At 47.2% G+C, this 22,816-nt stretch overlaps 1 protein-coding gene across 2 annotated transcripts in view; it reads right to left on the bottom strand.

Annotated features, from left to right (window-relative positions):
- Positions 1-351: 351 nt before the first annotated feature.
- The window catches only part of INF2 (inverted formin 2), a 42,921-nt gene continuing 20,456 nt past the window's right edge, over positions 352-22,816 (bottom strand). The window contains exons 4-23 of one of the 2 annotated variants that reach the window (XM_086613144.1): positions 20,507-20,666; positions 19,646-19,679; positions 18,568-18,709; positions 18,323-18,464; positions 16,942-17,790; positions 14,704-14,849; positions 14,556-14,617; positions 13,841-13,943; positions 13,671-13,756; positions 13,027-13,127; positions 11,637-11,707; positions 11,416-11,523; positions 10,369-10,439; positions 9,543-9,663; positions 8,810-8,974; positions 8,027-8,129; positions 6,689-6,847; positions 5,261-6,025; positions 3,782-3,841; positions 352-1,620 (exon numbers count right to left, since the gene is read on the bottom strand). In XM_086613144.1, coding sequence (XP_086469270.1) covers positions 3,783-3,841; positions 5,261-6,025; positions 6,689-6,847; positions 8,027-8,129; positions 8,810-8,974; positions 9,543-9,663; positions 10,369-10,439; positions 11,416-11,523; positions 11,637-11,707; positions 13,027-13,127; positions 13,671-13,756; positions 13,841-13,943; positions 14,556-14,617; positions 14,704-14,849; positions 16,942-17,790; positions 18,323-18,464; positions 18,568-18,709; positions 19,646-19,679; positions 20,507-20,666 — 3,447 coding nt within the window. In that variant the 3' untranslated portion in view covers positions 352-1,620; position 3,782. The remainder of the gene's footprint in view (positions 1,621-3,781; positions 3,842-5,260; positions 6,026-6,688; positions 6,848-8,026; positions 8,130-8,809; positions 8,975-9,542; positions 9,664-10,368; positions 10,440-11,415; positions 11,524-11,636; positions 11,708-13,026; positions 13,128-13,670; positions 13,757-13,840; positions 13,944-14,555; positions 14,618-14,703; positions 14,850-16,941; positions 17,791-18,322; positions 18,465-18,567; positions 18,710-19,645; positions 19,680-20,506; positions 20,667-22,816) is intronic. The other variant, XM_086613143.1, reaches the window with a different exon arrangement.

Raw genomic sequence — 22,816 nt, 5'->3', positions numbered from 1 at the left:
TTGATACTCAGATTTTTGTAGCCTGGGGTCAAATCTGACAGCAGAGAAGCTGAATTAAAGAGAAAAAGGACTGATGCTTCGGTGATGTGCTCTCAGACTGCAACAGAGGGGAAAAAAAAGGGGAAAACTGTATGTGATAGAGAGAGTCTTGCAAGTCAAACCTGGGGTGGGTTACGGGGTTCTGCAGGAAATGGTGGAGCCCTGCCTGCTTCTGCCAGCCAGGAATGGGATTTCAGCTGCGACGGGGCTGTGCCGCTCCACGGAGTCTCCTGAACGGAAGCTGCCCACGCGTCTGCTCTCAGCTGATCTTTCCTTTTGTTAATCGATTTTCAATATGCTCATAGCAATGCTTTGGTTAAAATAAACCAGTGGTTTAATTCTTGGTTTAACTTCTAGCTTAGTCCAGCAAAGTTTTCAGTATTACAAGGACATTACAAGTCCTGTTAAGCAAAGTCAAATAAGCTTTAGTGGGAACATTAATCTAGCCACAGTGAGTGACCATATAAAGGCATAGTTCTTAAATGCACCCAGTTCTTCCACTTGATTCATGTTTCAGCACAGTATCACACCATAGATTCAACAAACATAGATCATTTTAAATGGACAGCTATGTACAAAACTATGATACAATGTTATTGCAATTAAGAAATAAAGCTCTGAATGTTGAAAACACAATACTGCACGTTCCCAGTTTTAAAGCAAGAGTAACATGGAGCTACACCTTCAACAGCTTGAACACAAAGACTTCTGAGTGCAAGCAACTGACAATGCCATTCAAACCCAGAGATTTACTAAAGGATGAGCTGAAAATGTGTCCAATAGAGCACTCCGAAAAACCTCTTCCTAGCACTTCAATAACAAGAACTGAGGCCCTGGTTCTCCAAGAGTTGGTGGATGCATCTGTGTGTGTGAGAAGACTACTGCAATGCTACTGATGAGCTTCAATTTTATTACACGTAAGCGCCATGTAGGAACCAGACACTGTTATATGGCCATCTCTTTACCAAAATACATAATTTCTTTTTTTTCTTCACTTTTTTCCCCCGTAACCGATTTCCCCTTCTTTAAACGATTGAGAGTAAAAATACATTTGTCTGATCTGAGTCTTGGACCTGGTCTGATATAAATCATCAGCGGGCGATGAGAAGAGGGAGTAACACACTTTCACTTGAGATGGTACAGCCACTGCTTAATTTATACCCTTAATTCAGTTGAGGCACTGCTATTTTTAAAATTTCTCTGAGGGCTAAAAGCTGCGGTCCTTTCTTGGGCCACACTCAGCTGTCGTTTCAAGATGAGTTTGGCCTAAGAGCAGGTTGAAAGACTTGGCTTTGAGGACAGTAGGCAAGAGGTCTGACCCTTTCACGCTGCCACACGCAGAACCAGCCCCCATCCCTGCGGGTGCCCAGCGAAAGGCACGGGCCAAGGGTGCCAAAATCTCCAAGGAGGCTCTTTGGGTCTTGGGGAGGGGAGCGAAAGGCTGTGCAAGGAGAAGCGGTGCGTGCTGGTGGGGCAGAGGTGACCACAGCGGTGTTTCGGCGATGCAGAACCCGGCAGCACTCCAGGGACGTGAGAGCGGTTTGCTGAGGCTCTGTTATTTCTTCTGCCTTGACATGACACCTGCGGGAGGAGAGGGAAATGCAAATTATTTGCAGCTATAAAACAAAAGTGGTATGTTTTTGCATGTGTGTGTATTTAATGGTCAGGGTGCTACTAGAGAAAGCAGTTTCAGATAACCTAAAAACAGGTAGAGCTAAATCTTTATGTACTGAATAAAAACCTAGTGTTTCCAGGACTGATCCCGATGTTCAAGAGTACGGGCAACTTTGCTTTTGAGCTGGGCACTAGTTCAGTCCAACAACATGAGTCTTGTGTTTTGCAAGTAGAATATTGGAATATGCTTCTAGGTGTTAAATTGCTGAACTTACTAAATCTAGAGGATTTAGCTGAACTCCCAGAAGGATGGGTGGCACACTGTCTTTTTCAAGAGCCTGTCCCGCTCAATAACCAAAACAAATACCATTTCTACATTTCTAATAACAGACGTGAAGGCAAAGGCCATACAGGAAGATGAGCATTAGTTTGATTAATTCTTGTGGTCCATTAGAAAACTGCCCACGGGCAACACTGAGTCTGCAGAAGGGGAGGTGAAGCATCTGGTCCTCTAGAACTGAAGGAAAACAATTAAAAAAAAAAAAGAGGAGGAAAACCTTGACTCTTAAACCTTGCTGTCTCTGCAGGGGGAGGCTGATGTGCCCCTGTGCCATGTGTGTGCCATAGCTGCTGGCAGGCAGTGCTGTGTCCCCCTCCAGCCCCTTCCTTTCCTCCTCACCAGGCTGTGGTCTTCTGAGCACTGACCTATGCTCCCAGTTTGGTTTGTTCTTTTATTTTCTAGGGAATAAATCAAGGAGATTTGTGAGCAGGGAAATTGCCAAAGCTTGGTTGCTTACAGTCTTGTGCTTTCAAGACTTGTGTTTCCCCGAACCTGCTCCTGTTTTCTGCTCTTGCTGTAAATCTTCCTTAGGATTTTTAAACCAACAGAGCTACTTCCCTTTCCCACTTGAGTTAATTCTGTGATACGGCATGGAAAGGGCCAAGATGAGGGCAGGAGCAGTCAGGACTGTAACTACTCAATTTATATCCCCTCCTCTTCTCTTGCTAGCAATGATGCTTCAGGTGCAGGAACAATAGCAACCCTGTGTAGAAATCCAGCAGATTCCCCTGTTCTACCACCCAAGGGGCTGGGAAGGGGTCGAGGCTTCTGGCTGGGCTCTCGGCCCTGGGCACTGGGGATGCTGGAGAATAAACACATTCCTTTCAGGAAATACAACAGAGAGAGATTTGACATTATTGATTCAGTTCATAAGAGATGCTCATCAGCATGGAAAGGGCAGCACGTAACTATGCAATTTCAGTACAGCGGGTGTTTTGGTTGTTTGTTTTTCTTGCTTTTCTTTCCACTTGCTGTAAAAACAGGCAAAGTTTTGCAAATGAAAGTCTCATCCTGAAACTCCTTTAGCGTTCTTTTGAGGGGCAGCGGTATGTTGCCAGCATCAGTGAAGGATGCAGGGAAGTTGGTACACAGTTTCACTAGAAATTGGGTTTACTTGTCTTTATTTTTTAGGGGGACAAAAGCCAATTACGCCCCTCCCCCTGCCTCATCCCAGAAAGCTGCACGAATGCACAGAAGAAGTATGCACGGCCTGTTTGCTCCAACGGACTGCTTTGTGTGCAACTCTGGAATTGAATTTGGCTTTGAGTTGGAGCTGGTATCTTGCCCCAACTAGTACTTCTCCCTGGCTCCAGTGTTTTATTCCCTTTTCCAGATATTCATATTTAAACAGTGCTGTAGAAAGTGGCTATCCACAAGCAAATCAAGTATTGTTCTTTGCAGGAGGTAGGTACTGAAATTGCATTTTTACAGTTTTTTAGAAAATAACGGGATCAAAGCAAGGACTTTGTTTGTCACATGAAGCTGGATTCACTTGGTTAGAATACTGACTTTTAATTATCTGCAGGGAAAGGTGGATTGGCTACTGCTGACACAGAGGACAGACATGTGGGTTGCGACCCTGTGTCGAAGGGAGATCAGCACTGACTCCACTCAACACAAAATCAACACTCTGGAGAGTCAAAATCAGAGTAACAAATTTATTTTACACGTATTTGTGATTAGACACAAAGACAAAAAGCTTAGCTGATATGCTGAATACTGATTAGGTCTGTGAAGTCCCAATGCTGTGGTTAGTTCACATAGAAACACCTGTGCGAGTTTACATACCTCATTGTACCACACAACCTTTTTTTGTTTTATTATCTCCAGTATCAGACTCAACTTCTGCTTTTAAACAAAAAAGAGACACTAAATATATCTGATCACAGCAAGGCAAACATAACAACAGGGAATTTTTTACGATTAAAACATTGTCTAGTAGCAGAGAGGTTCCTAAGATGCCATCCCTGGATTCCCAGGGAGTCCTGTGGCTTTTGGGGGGAGTCAACTCTAAGGCAGAAATACTAATTTTGGATGTCAGGAAAGCATCGCCCCAGCTGGGAGTGTGGGGTGCTCCCGTTGCTGCAGCTCCTCCTGCTGCCTCCTGGGAAGCAAGTTTGGGAACTGCTGCTCTGGGAAACCACTTCTGGTTTGTGGCTTGTTTTTTGTCTAGGGGAAGGTGGAAGGTGGCATGTTAAGAAACATAAATAACTACAGCCCCAGGGCATGCTGGCAGTCTAAGGGTAAGTCCCTCTGTGGGAGATGCTCAACCCATGCTGTCTTTCTCAGCAGTGGGTATTCAAACCCTCCTTTAATCCCTCCTCCATTTTCCTTGGAAGGAAAAACATTAAACATTGACAAAAAGAGACTTCCACCACATTCCTGCCCATTCGCTTGACCCCAGGATCTTGCAGAAAACAGGCTTCGGACAGTACATCGCATCTTTCTAAGGGCTGACAGCCCCATGTGTCTTCCCTTTGATTTGGGATTAAAGTACCCACCCAAAGGTGGCTTCAGCTCGGTAGAGTCTGAGGGACTCGGACGCATTTCCCAGGTTTGGGACTGGCTGCGGATGCTCGCCGTCAGGCAGAGAACGAGGTGGCTCCGTGCCTCCGGCAGCCGAGCTCTCTCCTGGCACCAGCGGGGTGACCAATTCGGCCAGCCAAATACAACCCTTCGTACAAGCACTCACACGTTGGCTTTCTCCCCTCACCCTGCAGCGATGGCTCAAGGGTCCGATGTTTGGGAGCCAACTGAAGTACCCCGGGGGCAGGTTTTCAAGTTTGTGCAGGCAAAGTGCTCTGCAAGGAGGCTCAGGAGCTGATGTTGCTGGGTTTATGTGTTTATAAGTAGCTGAGAGGGGGTGATCGCTGATTAAGTACCCAGTATTAACTGCTCTTAATCACTGCTCTGGAGTCTAATGGAGCTCTTGTTTGCATATAACTGTGCCTTGTAGCTGTCTTTAACACACTTGACAGATGTGCTTATTGCCATCTTTACTGCATATGTGTAATGGGCTTTTTAATTATTGATTCATCATTAACCCCTTTATAAAGTACTTATAAATGTCAAGAGAATGAACAATGCCTGTGTTTTTCTTTTTAAAGCACTTTCAGGTTTTAAAAACCAACAGCTCCATGAAACAGCATGGCTGTAGGGGCAGGGAGCATGGGACCTCGAAGTGGGGAGGAACAGATATATACAAGTACACGAGGAAGCTTCCCCAGTTTAACTCAGTCCCCGAGGGCTAGACATGAAATAGGCTACCTGAGTAGCTTTTGCTGTGCCTCTTCTTCTTCCTCCGTTTCCCAGATGACCTCTGCTTTTCCCTGTCGGTATGGGTTTGCCCTGGGGAGAGCGTGGCCGAACAAGAGGAGTCGGTGACTGGCTCCTCCGAGAAGGACTTCTCTTGAGAGGTGTCCAACAGTGAGTCTGTACCAGGGTCTTCATTTTCCTTCACCATCTCTTTCAACTCTGCCCGATGAGCCTCATCACAGGGAGTGGACTGAGAGCTGCCAGGGTCGACTCTGGTCTCACTCGGCTGGGTCTCTGGCTCCTGTGCCAGCCTGTAGCTCTCCGAGCCATCAGCTGGGCATTCATTGTCCTGGCCTTCTGAGATGGATCCATTGAGTTGGGCCCTCAAAGCTGTGCCTGAACTGCTGCTCGCAAACCTTATCCCCGTGCCTATGTTAGCAGGAGAGAAGGCAATGTAGCCACTCTTCGTGCTCGGCTGGAGGCTTGCCCAGCTGTCTACCTGCTCCATCCTGGCACCTGGCATGGGCTGACTGGTCCCATCAGCTTCCACGAAGTTTACTGAGGGGCTTTCCATCTGAGACTCTGGTGGCAAGTTTCCTCCAGCACTGTTTTTAGGTAATGCCTGGTTTGAAGCTGAGGCATTTGTAACATCTCCACTCATCTCCATCAGGGCAGTGGTTGAGGGGGGAGTGCTTTCTGAGGGATGACCATCGTCGTTTTGCTTGTTCTTATCATCGATGTGCTTTCCTGTTGCTTGCCGATCCTTAATGCTCTTTCCTTTAAACAAAAAAACACACAATCAGTCACAACCGCAGAGTTCCACCTGGGATCAACCAAGGTGTTTCTGCCAGTGGGAGAGGTTACAAGCAGGCAGCTGCCTGTGGAGTGTGCACTGACCCTAAAGCTGCTATGCAGAGGCAACACCGGTTTAACCTCCCTATAACTCCCCTCCCCATACCCACCAGTTGTACTCCAAGGCTCCAGCTCAGCAAAGCCCTTGTTCTGTTTTCAGCAGGTGGGTTTTCCAATCTTTTTTTAAGGGCTGCTTTAGACTCCCAAATGTGGACTAAGACAGCAGTCCCCAAGGCAGTGACAAGCTGTGCTACTGGGGCTCGATAGCATGGAGGGGACTTGTGTGGGGATGACACCAGTGCTCCATCAGCACGGTACTGTGGATGACCCATGGGCTGTGCCTCTCAGAGGATTGATCAGCGTGGGTACAAGGCCATGCTGCTCCAAATTACTACTAATTCTGGGGCAGATCTGGATGGTAACAGCTCAGGGCTCTTTGCTCCTCTTCTCCACAGCGCTGGCTGCAGAGCATCCTTAAATAAAACACCCCAAATGCAAACACGAAGGCTTCTTGCTCGTGTGCTTGGCTCAGGCTCAGGGGCAGATGGGAAGGAATAGCTGCAGGTACAGTCGGGTGTGTGTCCTTACCAGGCTGGCTGTCCTCCGGACTCTCCTCGGGTGAGGTTTTAGGGAGCGCATCTGACTCATGTCTGTTCTTGGTCTTTCTCAGTGTGAACCCTTTCCGTATGTCGGCCAGCAGCGCATCGATAATGCACACCTCCTCCTGGTTCACCACCCCCTTCTTAACTGGGATAGAGAGAGACGGGTGTTAAATCTGCTCGTGAGATGGGGCAGAAGGACACTGCAGTGATGCCACTGCTTGGGGCAGGTACTGCTGTCCTGGTACAAGCAACCACCAGGAAAAAGCCCCAATGCCAGGTCTGGGAGCAGCCCACGCTCCATGCCCCAGCGGCGTGTCCTGGCTAAAGCCAAAGGGTCTACCCAAAAGCCTAGGTGCTACAGGCTGGCACCAGTGCCACTAGTTCTGCCTGTCCTTGTGCCTGGTTGTGTCAAGACCTTGAAACACCTCCTGTTTGCTATCTGTGTTGGTGGGGGCCTTTTTTTTGGGGGCGAGGTGGTGGTGGGGGGAAAATGATCTGGATTTTCCTTTCCTCTCAGTATCTTCCAATTGTACTTTTCAGTTGTGCCTTTCATTTTCATCCAGAGAAAGGCAGAATTTAATTTCACATGAGAAACGGGGCCTGCAAGAAAGCTGAAGAGGGAGTTTTTGCAAGGGCATATAGTGACAGGACAAAGAGTGATGGCTTTAAACTGAAAGAGGGGAGATTTCCATTCCATCTAAGGAAGAACTTCTTCACTCTGAGGGTGGTGAGGCACTGGAACAGGTTGCCCAGAGAAGTTGTAGATGCCCCATCCCTGGAAGTGCTCAAGGCCACGTTGGATGAGGCTTTGAGCAACCTGGTGTAGTGGAAGATGTCCCTGCCCATGGCAGAGGGGTTGGAACTAGATGATCTTTGAGGTCCCTTCCAACCCAACCATTCTATGATTCTGTGATTTTTGGGATGTCGGTAGTCTCTGATAAAGAGAGACTATTCAAGTGTACATGGTGATTTTGCAGGGGGAGAAGTCAAATGTTTCTTGTTAGATTTGGGACTCAAAAGTTATGTTTAGAAACTGAAAAAGTTAACTGAATGTTTCAATTTGATTTTTTTTTTTGCTCTACTGTTCAGTCAACAAACCTAAAATTAACATCTCTGCCCAGCTGCAACTGTGAAATGTCAACTCTTAGCTATAGCTGTAAGATACCTAAAAGCCTTTAGTCAGCCAGCACCTGGAAACCCACAAAATAAGTTACCACAACTGGTCCATTAAAGCAGGACCAGCAAAGAGTTCCTGTCAGCTCTCCCAGCCCATTTGGGATTGAGAGTCCACCTTTTTTTTTTTGAAGCCCTTTCAGATACTCACTGACTTTTCCATTTTCTCCTTTCTGTCTCTTCCCCTCTTCCTCTTCCAGCTGTTTCTTCCTCTTCTCTGCTTTGGCAGCTTGCTCCTTTCTGTCCTTGTTTTCCTGCAGTGAGGTAAGAAGGACATAAGAAGGTTGGCTAAATGTCTGCTAGAAAAGTCAATGAAGAGAAAGATGATCTGGAGATGGTTGCAAAGGAGGAAGAGAAATGCTGTCCTTATCCTGTGCAATAAATAAAATAGGCATAGGAAGTAAGGGCTGTCTTGCCAAGAGAGTGAGAGGGAGACCACTGTCTTGGCCAGGACTTGCCGCACCCCAGTAGGAGGGGGCAGCAATGATCTGCCTAACACAGCTACCTACCAGCATGCAGATCTTCTGCCTGACCTTTTGCTGAGGCAAAAGTAGAAGGTACTGAATTTCCTCCAAATTGGCGGCTTTTTTACTATACATCCCCTTTCTCAGCCTGTTTGCTCAGGTTGGAGCAAAGGGTTAAGTTTTACAAGCCCATTCCTTTAAAACTTACACACTTGACTCCAAAGCATCTTTGTGACTCTGCAGCTAAAGCTGCACCGAAATCACAAATCACCGGGGTCTGGGCCAGGCCAGGAGGACCAGCATGGCATAAGGGTGCAGTGGAGCAGAGACCTCTTCACCAGGTGACCTCAAGCCAATGTCTGAAAGGAGGAGGTCATAAGCAGATTTGGGTGCCCATCCCACCCTGTCTGTCAGAGCAGCAGCATGCACCAGTACTAGGGATGCTCAGCATCATGTGTGCAGATGCCAACCTTCAGGGCTCGGATGAAGAGGTCTCTGAAGGTCTTCATGGTGCTAAATATGTCCTCTAAGGACAACTTGCTTGGGTCTTCACAGAGATAATTTGCAAGTTCTTCTCTCTTTCTTTCAATGGTTTCAAATTCTTCTTCCAGCTTTCTGGAGGCATCAATGCTATCCTGAAATGCATTTGATACACACAGTAAAACACTGTTCAGAGGATGATAAGTGAAGTGCACTTAAAGAAAAAAGGATGTCAATGCAAGAGCTTGGAGCAGGACACTGGACCCTGGCTTTTAACTGCAGCAGAGCTTATAAGGTGGGAAGAGACTGGGATTTGCAGATGATCTTTGCTCCTGGTGACTGTGCTGTGCCAGTTTACAGAGGTGGCTTGAGCCAGACATGGAAAGCTCAACGCAAAGCTTAATCCCAAGAGAAGGGCTTTACTCTGGTGATCCACACAGAGGGTGAACGTCTTCACTCAAAGTGAAGAGTCACACAACAGAGTGGAGAGAGCAGACGGGGCAAGGGCCTGAAGAAATGGCCTCACCAAAGGTATCTAGGTTTGGGGTAGAGCTGGCAAATAAACACGGATGGGTTGGGTGGCATCACAGCCTATTTCCAAATCTGACAGCATGTCTTATGGTAATATTTTCTACTCTTTCATGAGCGTCCTCGGCTGTACATGTACTGCACACTGCCTCTCTGTGTGTAATGGGAGAGATATGAGGGAGGTCCATTACTGACCTGGATAGGTTTCTCATACTGTTGTTTCACATCATCGTTTGATGAGAAGACTTTTCGCTGAAGCTCCAGCAACTTCTTTAAATTGGTGCTGGACTCCGTGCGTATAACATCAAGATTAATTCTGAAATCACACAGAAACGCCCCATTAGTTGACACTCCAGCATCCTACACTGACCAAAGAGAGGACAAACCTGAGCTGGTGGTTTTGTTGTCTCTCTGCTTCCCACCACTTCACTGAACTGAAACCTGAGCTGGTGGTTTTGTTGTCTCTCTGCTTCCCACCACTTCACTGAACTGAAACCTGAGCTCTGAACTCTCTACTCAGTTGAGCTCATGAAAAACAGCCTTCCTCTACAGCACTTATGAAAAAGCAGCCAGGTCTATCTACAACTTTTTGTGTTGAATAGATGAATTCCCCCCAAAAAAGTCCGCCCATTCAAAGGGCTGTTCTCCATCCTCAGAACTCAGCATTAGCTCACTTTCCCTGGTAGGGAAGGCACTTCAGAAATGCTTCTCGATAGCTGGTCTTCAGAAGCTCCTGCTACCACAAAGACAGTGGAGATTTTGGAAGGACCTGGGAAGCAGCATTAACTGAACGCTCTGCAAATTCCAGCCCTAAGTGTTTCCAGCTGTAGTAGAACTATTATATACTAAAGGAATTTCAACATTCATCAACCAAATCTTTCCGTTAAAACTAAGTAAGATGCCATCTTGTTAATGGGCTCTACCAGCTGTAGAGTGTGTGTGTCCTAATTTCTGGTACATTGTTGATGTGTATGGGATTTATTTTTGGTTTTAATTCAAAGGAAGTGACACATGATTTTACCCTGCTGCTTTTGAAACATATTCAAGATCCTTTGGCAGTTCCAGTAGGTCTGTGTGGCTGTTTTCTACCTCCTAAAGCAGAAGAGAGAAAGAAGTGTTATTTTCCGTGTGGCAGAAGCCGAGAGGAAGCTGTGGGAAAGAGACATGGGCAGAAGGGCTTGGGAAGGACGGCTACACCTTTCTGCAGTTTGCTTTGCCTCGCAGAGCTGAGCCACCTTCAAAAGAGGATGGCACGTTCAGAGAGCAAAGGCATTGTTCCCAGGCTATGAAAACATACAAGAGGGCTGAATGTTGAGAACTACTCACAAAGCAAAACTGACCTTCTGCTGAGCTCTGCTTCTGCCCTCTTTTGAGACACCTACTCTTGGCCATGGGAGGAGGAGGAGGAGGCAGGACTGTGGTTTGATTCAGTCTGACACTTCCTATGGTCCCAGGAGGGAATCAAAAGGGCTTGAATCTTATTTGCACAATTTACTTTCATGGCTGTGCTTGCTGAAGCTACTGCCTGCTAACGTGGAGCTTGAACATGCATAACTGGAATGGAGGGACCTTGATGAATGAAGGTGGCAGAGCAGAGCATGGAGAAAAAAGAAAAAAACAGCATTGCAGGGAATAAGAGAGCCATGGGGGTTTGGAGAGGAGGAGGAAAAGCTTGAGCATAGTCTAGTGGAAAACAGAGAGGCTGTGGAAAGGCAGAAGGGCTGAATGGGTACAGACCATCCAGGACAGCTTTGGCAGCCATGTGCTCTGTGGTTTGCAGCTGATGATGTGCAGATTGCACAAATATGAAAAAGGAAGTTCCAGTCACTGGGGAGAGAAAGATGCTGGAGGAAAGCAGAACAAATCTTAATAAAGAGCTCCCCGAATAGTGCCCACAGGCAGCCTCCACCAGCCTAAGTGACTCGAACGCTCCCAAGTTGCAACACTCTGCGGCTAGCCAGGAAGGACAAAAATACGTGTGGTATTAACTGAAAGTAGAGTGGGAGGAATGGTTCATCCGTGATAAAACCCTCCCCCTTCCCTATCGCTCAGGACTTGGCAGTGGTACCTCCAGAATATGGTGGAGCAGTGTAATGCGGGTTTGGTTTGCTTTGGTTTCTGTTAGTTTGAGTAAAGTGCTGATTTTGAACCCATCGGCGTCGCCCGTGTGACTTCCCTACAAGATAGAAAGAAAGCAGATGTAACTCCTGTGCCCATCCAAATTACAATCCTAAAGGAAATCATGCACATGCTGTAATGGGGGAAGGATAAGGCAAAAGAAGTCCTTACATAGTTCAGAAAGTTTCCAACTTTGAGAATCAGCTGACAAAAGAGCGGCAGGCGATGACTGTTCAGAAGATCTGAAAAACATAAAGGACTTTTAAACAGAAGCCTCTGTTACACCAGAACATTCTCTAAACTGCATTGAAATTGGGATTCTGAATTTCACCAAATTTGCTACTTCAGTTTTGTAGCCCAATGGCCCAACCTGCAGAGAAACCGATTCTATATAGATTCAATGCCATGAGTCTGGCGTCATAAAAATTTTTGTGACTTATGCTTCTTTCTTTCTTTCTTTACATGTGGTCTCTCATTCCTAATGGAAAGTAACCCGGAGTTGGACCCTCCTCACTAACAGCCCCCAACTTGCTGCCTTCCTTGGAAGTACCTCCATTAACCCCGGTGTGCATGAGGGTAACTTGGCTGTAATTTTCATCTTGCAGACTCCGTTCCACTGTGCAGCAAAGCCGTTTCTGACAGCCCTGCAATTATCTGCCAGCTGCTAAACCCAGACACACTCGCCCTGTTCTTGGTCTCGCATGGTGGAGGCGACTATCAGGGCATGAAGGGTACAGTCCCTGTCTTCGCTGGGTGCTGCACGGGGTGCCTTCTGAAGCACTGAGCTTTCAGGCAGGAACAGTACCAAAAGGACAACTGGGCTGCTGGGAAGACACTTATTTGGGGAAGCTTCAATTTATCCCTGCAGGCGTCTGCAATGCCAGCTGGAGAAACCCCCGGCAGGAGTTGGGGGAACCATCTCTGTAGGACAGGCAGCACTTGACAGTGCCAAGAAGAGAACCTTGCTCTCAGCAGAGTGGGACCTAAGGTTTGTGCCACAGGAAGCCATAACCTATTGCATAATCTCTCCACCTACTCACAAAATTGGAGCATCTGCAATTTATAGTCCCAAATAACAAACTTTTTCTTCTGTTCCATTTGTAGGCAGGGAAAAACTAAAGCATCACTTCTTTCTGGGTGAAGTTTGAGGTGTGTTTTTCTGGCAGCAGAGGAAACGCTGTGTGAAGGTCCTAACGTGGCAGATAATGCTGGATGAATTAGCTGTAACGGGTCCAGCTTGTGCTGTCTAAATTCAGCTCCTTTGAAAGGACTGATGAGCTTCCAACTCTTCTTCACTGTTGAAAGCATTTCAGAGGAACACATCTGCTGCAGAACAAGAGGGCTGAGTGTGAGGGAGAATGATTTCCAGTTTTATTGAGGGCTTTGACCATCACTGGAGATACCTAAAGCTGCATCCTGTATTCTGCAGCGAACCAGTGAACGGATGGCAGGGGAATTTTTGGCAGGTTGGGTTGTATCATTGCAGAGCTCCAGGGGAGTTTCGGGGGCTTGAAAGCTTCCTGTCATACATAAGATCCAGAAATAAGGTCGGATCACTTACCTTCGCAGGCTCTCCGGATGGCTTCAGCTTTCGGCTGAATCATGTCCAGCACAACGGTGGTCTCTTCACAGATCAGCATACATTCAATGCGCAGCTGGTAGCTAAGGATGGAGGTTGATTCAAAGCTTAAGGGCACTGTGACCTTGGCCAGCACAGTGGCCCTCTTCCTGCACCACCAGTAAGTCCGGCAACCTCACAGCATGGCTGTCAACCACACTCGCATCAAAACAGTGCCTGTAGCTTGTGGATGGAGGTGAGGGGCCGCTTGCCTTGGGGACTAGTGGGAATGTAGTTTCTGCTGATGCACTGTGATCAGCAAAGAGAAGACTGACCACCATGTGAGATATGGGTTCCCTCTTCTTGGCATTGCATTTGGAACTGCCTTTCAGTAAGTTATGGGGACTTTCTTGGGCAGACCCTCCTGGATCCGGGCTAGCTTCTGCTACTTCAGAGGGAAAGGAGGTGCTGGAGCAGCAACAGCCATCATCTAAAGATAAGGGGGAATGGATGGCTCTAGGACGGCAGAGGGAAGCCACCAACTATACCCATCAGTGTCTGTCTGTGAGACTCCTGTAAAGAAATTTGAACTTCTGAGGGGTAACCCCAGAAAAGATTGGTCTGAAGCTCATGACTGACACTCTTACCTGGCAATCTGAAGGAGGAGAAGATAAAACTGATCTGCATTTGCAAGCTTTGATTTCTCTTCTTTGAATGTCTTCAAGTTTTCTATCTAATGAGACATAAAGAATCAAGACTGCAGGACTGCACTGCATGTTCAGCTCTGTGAACTAAGGGTACCACTTTTGCTCCTGACCTCATGCTTTTCAGGCAGTAGCTTCAGCAACTGCTTCAGAACCTCAACGTCGAACTTGGTCCGGTCTCCATTCTGGACCATGGCAGCCACCTCTTCGTTGGAGCTGCAGAGAGGAGGAGAAGAGTCAGCCATCACCCTTCCACAATCACATGCTACCGAGACACATATCTGTGCAAGTGCTCTGTGCCTTCCCTAATGAGAGCCACAACAATCCAAATGGAAAGATATGTCCCCGTAATTAACTCAGAATCGGGACCTGGATCCCTGCCGTGCCCCAAATTTTGTTTCTGGCCCTGGTCAAATGACTCAAGGCCGGAGATCAATCCTGCAACTCAGACTGTGTCTGGGCATCTGATTAACTTAAAAAAATATTTAATTCTTAACTTCTCCATTGGCCCTGTTTTGAGGAGCAGTTTGACCTTCAGAGGTGTCTCACAGCCTAAGTCATCCTAAGAGTTTATGCAACAACTTCATCTGTAACAAAGAGACGGAACGTCTTTTTCAATTTCCAAGGGTGTTGTAGGTAAAAATGCACTAAAACTCCCAAACCCAGTATTTTAAAGGCAGTATAGGAGAAATTGGGAAATGCTCAGATGTTTCAGTAACATAGACGACCAAAGCACATTGGCTAGAATAGATTTCTTGAGGATCTTCCAGATACTACGCAAAACTTGCTCAGTTTTGTCAACTGTCACGAAAATTGGCTGTATCTTACCATTTAAATTGCTTCAAAAATATGTTCAAATTGAGACTTTTCTTGGAGTCCAAAAATGTGATCTTCATTAAAGAAAAAGAAGACATCTTGTATTAGATGAGCTGTCTGTAGTGATCTTTATGTGAAAGAACGAGAGGGATCTCCTCACCTCCTTCGGTTCTGCTTTCACTGGTGCAGCTGTCTTCTCCTTGGGGGTTGGTTGTGGAAAGCAAAACAGCTGCTCTATGCTTGTGTAATTGGGTTCTATCGTTTCCTCGCTGCTGCTGCTCACCGAAGCCCACATTGAGTGACTTTCTGAAAAAAGACGAGATGTTCAGACTGGCTACAGGGACAGCTGAAAGCTCTTGGCTTTCGATGCAATGCAAGTTGCTAGAAAGGACACTTCTCAGAAGATGAATGAAGTAAGAAAAAACATATTAGTCCTGAACAAATGCTATTATTTAGGAGGAACAAGTCGCACAGGCAGGATCCAAAGGGCCTGAAGGGTAATTGAACCTGGTGCTTTACCCTGAGATGTGCTGGTAAGGGGATGCAGCACTGGGCACACAGAGGCCAGCCGTACAGCCCCATCCCTCCCTATACAACTGCATTCTCCTCTGCGGAAGGCAAACTGGATCAGCATGAGGACCTCAGCCATTTCTTTTCTAGTCCCATGGCTGATGTAATTTTTGTTTCCTTGCATGCTAGCTGAGGGACTGACTACAACCTGGACATTTTCTGACTGTGGCCTTCCTCCATTTTTCATTTTATAATCGAGCCTCCTGGTACAATGCTGGCTATAGGACTGCTTGAATTAAATCCACTGCACTTTCTTACACATCTTTTTGAAAACAAAAAATAATCACTCAAACATGCCTGTAGAAGTCTCCACTGAAATAATCCCAACAATTAACTGCTCCTGTGATTGAAAACACGCCTTATTTAAACTTCACTGGAGACGTTAAACTTAAACTGGAGACGTTCAAGGCCAGGTTGGACGAGGCCCTGAGCAACCTGATCTAGTTGGAGATGTCCCTGTTCCTTGCAGGGGGGTTGGACTAGATGACCTTTGAAGGTCCCTTCCAGCCCTAACCATTCTATGATTCTATGATTCACCTATGTCAACTTCCATGCAGTGGATGCCTTGCTCGTCTAGGACAAAGCTGACGTTGCCTGTCCTGGCTTCTTCTCACATTTCATGGTGCTCTTTGGATTCACTAGGACAGGGAAACGTGACCCAAAAATCAAGATCATAGAATCATAGAATCATAGAATCGTTAGGGCTGGAAGGGACCTTCAAAGGTCATCTAGTCCAACCCCCCTGCAAGGAACAGGGATATCTCCAACTAGATCAGGTTGCTCAGGGCCTCATCCAACCGGGCCTTGAACGTCTCCAGGGATGGAGCATCCACCACCTCTCTGGGCAACCTGTTCCAGTGTTCTACAACTCTCACGGTAAAAAATTTTTTCCTAATATCCAACCTGAATCTACCTCCCTCTATTTTAAAACCATTACCCCTTGTCCTATCACAACTGGCCCTCCTGAACAGCCTCTCCCCATCTTTCTTGTAGGCCCCCTTGAGGTACTGGAAGACCGCTATAAGGTCACCCCGGAGCCTCCTCTTCTCCAGGCTGAACAGCCCCAACTCTTTCAGCCTGTCCTCATAGGAAAGGTGCTCCAGCCCTCTTATCATCTTCGTGGCCCTCCTCTGGACCCTCTCCAACTGGTCCATGTCCTTCTTGTGTTGGGGGCTCCAGAACTGGACGCAATACTCCAAGTGAGGTCTCACGAGGGCAGAGTAGAGGGGGAGAATCACCTCCCTTGACCTGCTGGCCACGCTCCTCTTGATGCAGCCCAGGATGCGGTTGGCCTTCTGGGCCGCAAGAGCACATTGCCGGCTCATATTGAGCTTCTCGTCCACCAGTACTCCCAAGATACAAGTCAATGATTCTCACAGCTCTCCAATTCTTTCTGTGTCCTCTTGAACTGTGATGTGATCCTTACCTGCACTCTTAGTCATGACTTTAATATATCCAGATGCAAGTATAGATGAACTGGAGAATGAAAATCTGGGGAACCCAGATCAGAGCCTGTTGAGAACTCAAGCCTAATGCATGTCATGGTGGATTAGGGAAATACTCTCATCTTTCCCCTTTCTTTTAATTTCAAAGTGTTTTAGTTATAAAAAAGCTATTCCAAACTACTGATTTAGTTGGAATGGTTATTATATTATAATAGTAGTTTCATGCCACTTTTATTTATTTAAGCTCTGCAAGTCAGATATAATGGAAATCAGGGAAGTTCTGTATCTAAATGGAGTCAACTGCATTTGACAAACTCAAAGATAGCGTTTTCTCCCGTGGGTCACCCCTAAAGCAGCAATGACTCTATGCCAGAAGCACCCACCTCTCACCACGTTGGAGGGCAGCTTCTGCCAGTTCAGCTTCTTCATTCTCAATGTTGGTGTCTTCGCTGTCTTGCGGGGAGGCCTGGCCAAGCCTAGAGGGCAGCTGAATTGGGAGGCCACCACAGATTCTATTTGATCTCCTGCCATGCCAGGCAATGGAGGTGGAGGGGAAGGGATGCCACCCATGCCGGGTAATGGGGGTGGAGGGGGAGGGATGCCACCCATGCTGGGCAATGGGGGTGGAGGAGGGATGCCCACCATGCCGGGCAATGGGGGTGGAGGGGGTGGGATGCCTCCCATGCCAGGTAATGGAGGTGGAGGGGGAGGAATGCCCCCCATGCTGGGCAATGGGGGTGGAGGCGGAGGGACACCCACCATTCCAGGCAATGGGGGTGGAGGCGGAGGGACACCCCCCATTCCGGGCAATGGGGGTGGAGGTGAGGGGATGCTAGGGGGTGGAGGGGCTGGAGGTGCATTCAACATGGGGGACATGGGGGTCATGGCTGCTGTCTCAGAGGGAGGGAGTGGAGGTGGTGGGGGTGGAGGTGGCAGGGCAGGAGCAGTGTTGGGTGAAGGGTTAGATGTCTCCGGTGAAGCAGAGTAGGCTGTAAGCTGGGAGGATGAGATCTTCTTTTCATTGATGGGTGGCCCTGAGAGAGATGCTGGTGCCTTGGAGGGGTTTGATGATCCCACTGAGCTCTGAGTTGCACGTGCACATGGCTCTAGCTCAGCCTGGATGCCTCCATTCGCATTCCCGGACGGCTGATTTTCAGCTCGCTTTTGCTTGTTTGGATGTTTCTTGATAGACAGCAGCCTCTCGATGACTTCCTCAACTGTGTTCCCTTGGACTAGAGAAATGAGTCGAAGTCAGAGAAGGGTATGGGGCCCAAAGGTTGGTTCATGCTATTCAACCCCCGCCAAGCAGCAGATCTGGAGCCACAGAGCCCACTCGCTGATGTCACTTTACACAACTGCACTTTTAGCTTCCAGGCAATTTCCTTGCCATGGTCCTGGCCCATAAACACTGTTTTGAGCATGCCTGCCAGTAAGACTAGACAGCACCAGTGGCAGGATGCCAACAAGGACAGACTCCCATTGACTCCCATGACCCAAAGCTCAGGACTTAACCATTAAAGCAAGACCGTGACTCCAGAGCCCGCTGCTGAATGTGGCCAGCTCTCACTGGCATCCGTATGGCTGGGGCTTGGCATCAAGACTTGACCTTGTGCAGCAGGTGTGGCTTTGTCCCAGCTACTGTTCAGCTCTTAGCAAGTCCCAAAGATTAATTCTTGTGCATGTGGGAAGGACTTTTGTCGGCACTGGGTGGGACGAGGGAAAACAAGAGGAGAGTGCAAGGCTGGATGGATATGCCATTCTTACTGTCATTCGCGAGCAAAAGGGCTCTGTTCACTACTGCATCCAAGGACTCCCACAGCAGGAGGCTGGAGTGATGAGATGGTTCCAAGTGCAGCAGGCTCTGAAGGATGGACAGCAGCTGGATGGAGACTGGAGAGCGGCTCACCTGGAACACAGGGCAGCTTTCTGTCACAGCAAGGCTGGTTCCAAGCAAAGTGTGTTAATTTTGCCATTGCATGACTTTGCGCCCCACGTGAGGGCCTACTTACTTTATTGAAGAGAGATGAAAAGACCTCATGATGATCATTCATGTTTATCCCATCACATATCTTCAATAATTCCTCATCATCTTCTATCTTGAACTCCTCAAATGTATCACACTGGATAAGCAGATCTTCCTCCTCTATGTCTCTGCAATATTACAGCATTCATTTTCACCGGAGAGCCCTTCACTGATTTTCAGATGATTGTTTAAATGGCTTTTTACCTCTTTGCCTCTCAGACTCAGCCAGTTGGTGTTGAAAGTACCCAACTCTACCTTATTTATAAAGGATCAAATGCAATTAGTGTGTCCTTTCTTGAACTGAACATATCTCTTTCTACAGTTGACACATACAAATGAATGGGACTTTTCAAGGCATAACCTGGCCCAGTGTATGCTTGGTATGGACTTCTTGGAGCTGTAATAACAGAGTAGCACTTCCACCTCTTTGGAAACTGGGCCACCTTCTTCTTTTTTATTTTAGAATCAAGACAAACTGAAAATATTCCAGTGATATTTCTGTTTGAAAAACTTTCTTCTTTGTTACTCAAAATTGGATTAAAAAACACCCAAACACTCTAAACCCAACATTTTCAGCACTCTTGAGACCACTTAGTGCAGGAACTCTACCCTTGCTAGTTGGCAGTATTGAAAGATCTTCTCTTCCCTAAATTTTATGGGGTTGAACGGAGCAATTCCAATTACTGGATAACTGACAGAACATAATTTTTAAATTAAGAAACTGCGAAGACAGGGATGTCCAGATATGCACTAGTAAAGTGTCTCAGCTGGATGCTTCTGGGACCAACACCAGCAGTGAAGGGGTCTGGATACAGCAAGCTGCTCAGTGAGCCCCCAGCATCACTTCAGGTTTGGTCTGAAACGCAGCCTTAATGAGGACATCACTGAGCCTTGCTCCATCTGTGCCCAGAGCCTCTGTCAATGCCATCTGCGCCAACAGCTGTCCCCATGACACTGTGGTTGGCGAGAGCATCTTAATGCTCGCCTAATGCTTCCAATTCCCGTGTAACGGGTGCACACTGTGAATCTCATTTCTAAAAGAAAATTTAAAGAGTGATCCTTACCTTAGCTTGTCTAAAATATCCAACAGCTGAAGCCCTGGGAGAACAAAAAAGTGAGAGATATTGGCATTATGACCCACTGGGCACTGATCTACTATGATCTTTATATAATGTTATGTTCATAAACACTTTTTGCGGAGAGAAAAAGTGAAAATATCTTCAGATGGATCTGTCAAAGTGGGTAGAGTCCTCTGATAAATGAAAAGACCCACGGTACATGTGTCTGCAGCTGCGTGAACCACTGCAGCATCCCCCTGGAGGTACTGAGGGACACAGGCACTTCTGGGGCACGAGTTATCTCATTCCAACTCAGACACTTACAATCAGTCAGATGAATGGTGCAGCCAAATGTTCCTTTCTCTCCACAGAGAGAAACAGAGCCCAGGCTCACCAACTCGGATGCGCATGTTATGTGAGGTGAATACTAAGAATGGCACCTAGACCCCTGGTATTCAAGCAGTTCCAAAGTATTTCTGAATCACAGGGCAGCTTCTGTGGCTCAGCTGAGTAGATACAGGGCAACAAAACCTTATCTACTCTTATGAGGCGCTGCAACATACGGAGATATGTCTACATAAGATGGCTGGTTACAGAAATTTATTGAAGAAGCTCAAGGGATACAGTGCTCCTGGGCTTCCAGAAAAGATCAAAGCTATGGGAAAACAGCAAAGTTAAAAAAAAACCTGGTTACAGAAAGGTTGTTGAAAAGAATAGAGACCAAAAGAAAAAAAAAAGGAGTCTGCTTTTAATATTCGCAGTTCTGCTCCCCAGCCCTCTTTAGTCACCTCAAGGACACATCTGAAAATAAAACTGCTTGGCAGCTAATTTTTTCCAGAGAAAGTTAGGTGCAACAAACATCCTTACCTATGAACTCGTTTCTGATTTGTGTCCTTGTTCTTAGCTCTTCTTTCCCCAGTATGATGGCATTGATAGCACTCAGCAGTGTCACCATGTACGGCACATTATCCGTGCTGGAGAGCTCGTTCATTATGATGCTGAATCGATACTGCTGGTTCTTTACACTCTGTTAACAACACAAGTGATATTTCTAGACAGGTCAGAAACATCTATCACTTTGGTGCAGGATCTTACATGAAATTAGCATCTTAAAACTTCTCAGTTTATACCACTGTGCACAAGATACGAAGAATCATAGAATGGTTTGGGTTGGAAGGGACCTTAAAGATCATCTGTTTCCAACCCTCCTGCCATGGGCAGGGACATCTTCCACTAGATCAGGTTGCTCAAGCCTCATCCAATCTGGCCTTGAACACTTCCAGGGGTAAGGCCTCCACTACTTCTCTGCACAACCTGTTCCAGTGCCTCACCACCCTCAGAGTGAAGAAGTTCTTCCTTAGATGAATGGAAATCTCCCCTCTTTCAGTTTAAAGCCATTGCCCCTTGTCCTATCACTACACGTCCTTGTAAAAAGTCCCTCTCCAGCTTTCTTGTAGGTCCCTTTAGGTACTGGAAGGCTGCTAGAAGGTCTTCCTGGAGCTTTCTCTTCTCCAGGCTGAACAACCTCAACTCTCAGCCTGTCTTCATAGGACAGGTGCTCCAGCCCTCGGATCAGCTTCATAGCCCTCCTATGGACACGTTCCAACAGCTCCATGTTCTTCTTATGTGAGGGACCTCACAGCTGAACACAGTGGTGGAGTCTCACAAGAGCAGAGTAGAGGGGCAGAATCACCTCCCTTGACCTGCTGATCACATTTCTTTTGATGCAGCCCAGGATACGGTTGGCTTTCTGGACTGCAAGTGCACATTGCCAGCTCATGTTGAGCTTCTCATCGACCAGCACTCCCAAGTCCTTTTCCTCAGGACTGCTCTCAATCCATTTTCCACCCAGCCTGTACTTGTGCTTGGGATTGCCCCAACCCACGTGCAGGACCTTGCACTTGGCCTTGTTGAACTTCATAAGGTTTGCACAGGTCCACCTCTCAAGCCTGTCGAGGTCCATCTGGATGGCATCCCTTTCCTCCAGCGTTGTCAACTACACAGCTTGGTGTCAGCAAACTTGCTGAGGGTGCAACTCCATCCCACTGTCCATGTCGCTGACAAAGATGTTAAACAGCACCAGCCCCAATACAAACCCCTGAGTAATGCAACTCGTCACTGGCCTCCATTGGACGTCGAGCCGTTGACCAACTCTCTGAGTGCGACCATCCAGCCAATTCCTTATCCACCGAGTGGTCCATCTGTCAAACCCATGTCTCTCCAATTTAGAGACAAGGATGTCATGCGGGACAGTGTCAAATGCTTTGCAGAAGTCCAGGTAGGTGATGTCAGTTGCTCTTCCCTTATCCACAAATGCTGTAACCCCACTGCAGAAGGCCACCAAATTTGTCAGGCACGATCTGCCCTTAGTGAAGACATGTTGGCTGTCACCAATCACCTCCTTTTTTTCCCATATGCCTTAGAATGGTTTTCAGGAGGATCTACTCCATGATCTTGCCAGGCACAGAGGTGAGACTGACTGGCCTGTAGTTCCTCAAGTCTTCCTTTTTTCTCTTTATAAAGATGGGGGCTATATTTCCACTTTTCCAGTTGGTGGGAACTTCACTGAAGTGCCACAATTTCTCAAATATGATGGATAGTGGCTTAGCAACTTCATCTGCCAGTTCCCTCAGGACCTGTGGATGGATCTCATCAGGTCCCATGGACTTGTCCACCTTCAGGTTCTTTAGATGGTCTCGAACCTGATCTTCTCCTACAGTGGGTGGTTCGTTATTCTCCCAGTCCCTGCCTTTGCCCTCTGTGACTTGGGCAGTGCGGCTGGAGCTCTTGCCAGTGAAGACTGAGACAAAGAAGTCATTGAGTACCTCAGACTTCTCCATATCCCGGGTAACCAGGTCTTCCATTTCCTTCTGGAGAGGGCCCAGATTTTCTCTAGTCTTCCTTTTATCACTGACATATCTATAGAAGTTTTTCTTGTTGCCCTTGATGTCCCTGGCCAGATTTAATTCTATCAGGGCTTTAGCTTTCCTAACCTGATCTCTGGCTGCTCGGACAATTTCTCTGTATTCCTCCCAGGCTACTTGTCCTTGTTTCCACCCTCTATAGGGTGGTAAGATATAAGTATAAGCAGCACTCCTCCATTACAGAGCAGGGCTTGTTTGGCCGAGAAAGTCAGTGAAACTCCTCTTGGATCTCTTGATGCTTTCTGATAACTGA

The sequence above is a fragment of the Tauraco erythrolophus genome, chromosome 6 (genome assembly GCF_009769465.1).
Source record: "Tauraco erythrolophus isolate bTauEry1 chromosome 6, bTauEry1.pri, whole genome shotgun sequence".
Classification (NCBI taxonomy): domain Eukaryota; kingdom Metazoa; phylum Chordata; class Aves; order Musophagiformes; family Musophagidae; genus Tauraco; species Tauraco erythrolophus.
This window is presented reverse-complemented; position numbering and strand designations above follow the sequence as displayed.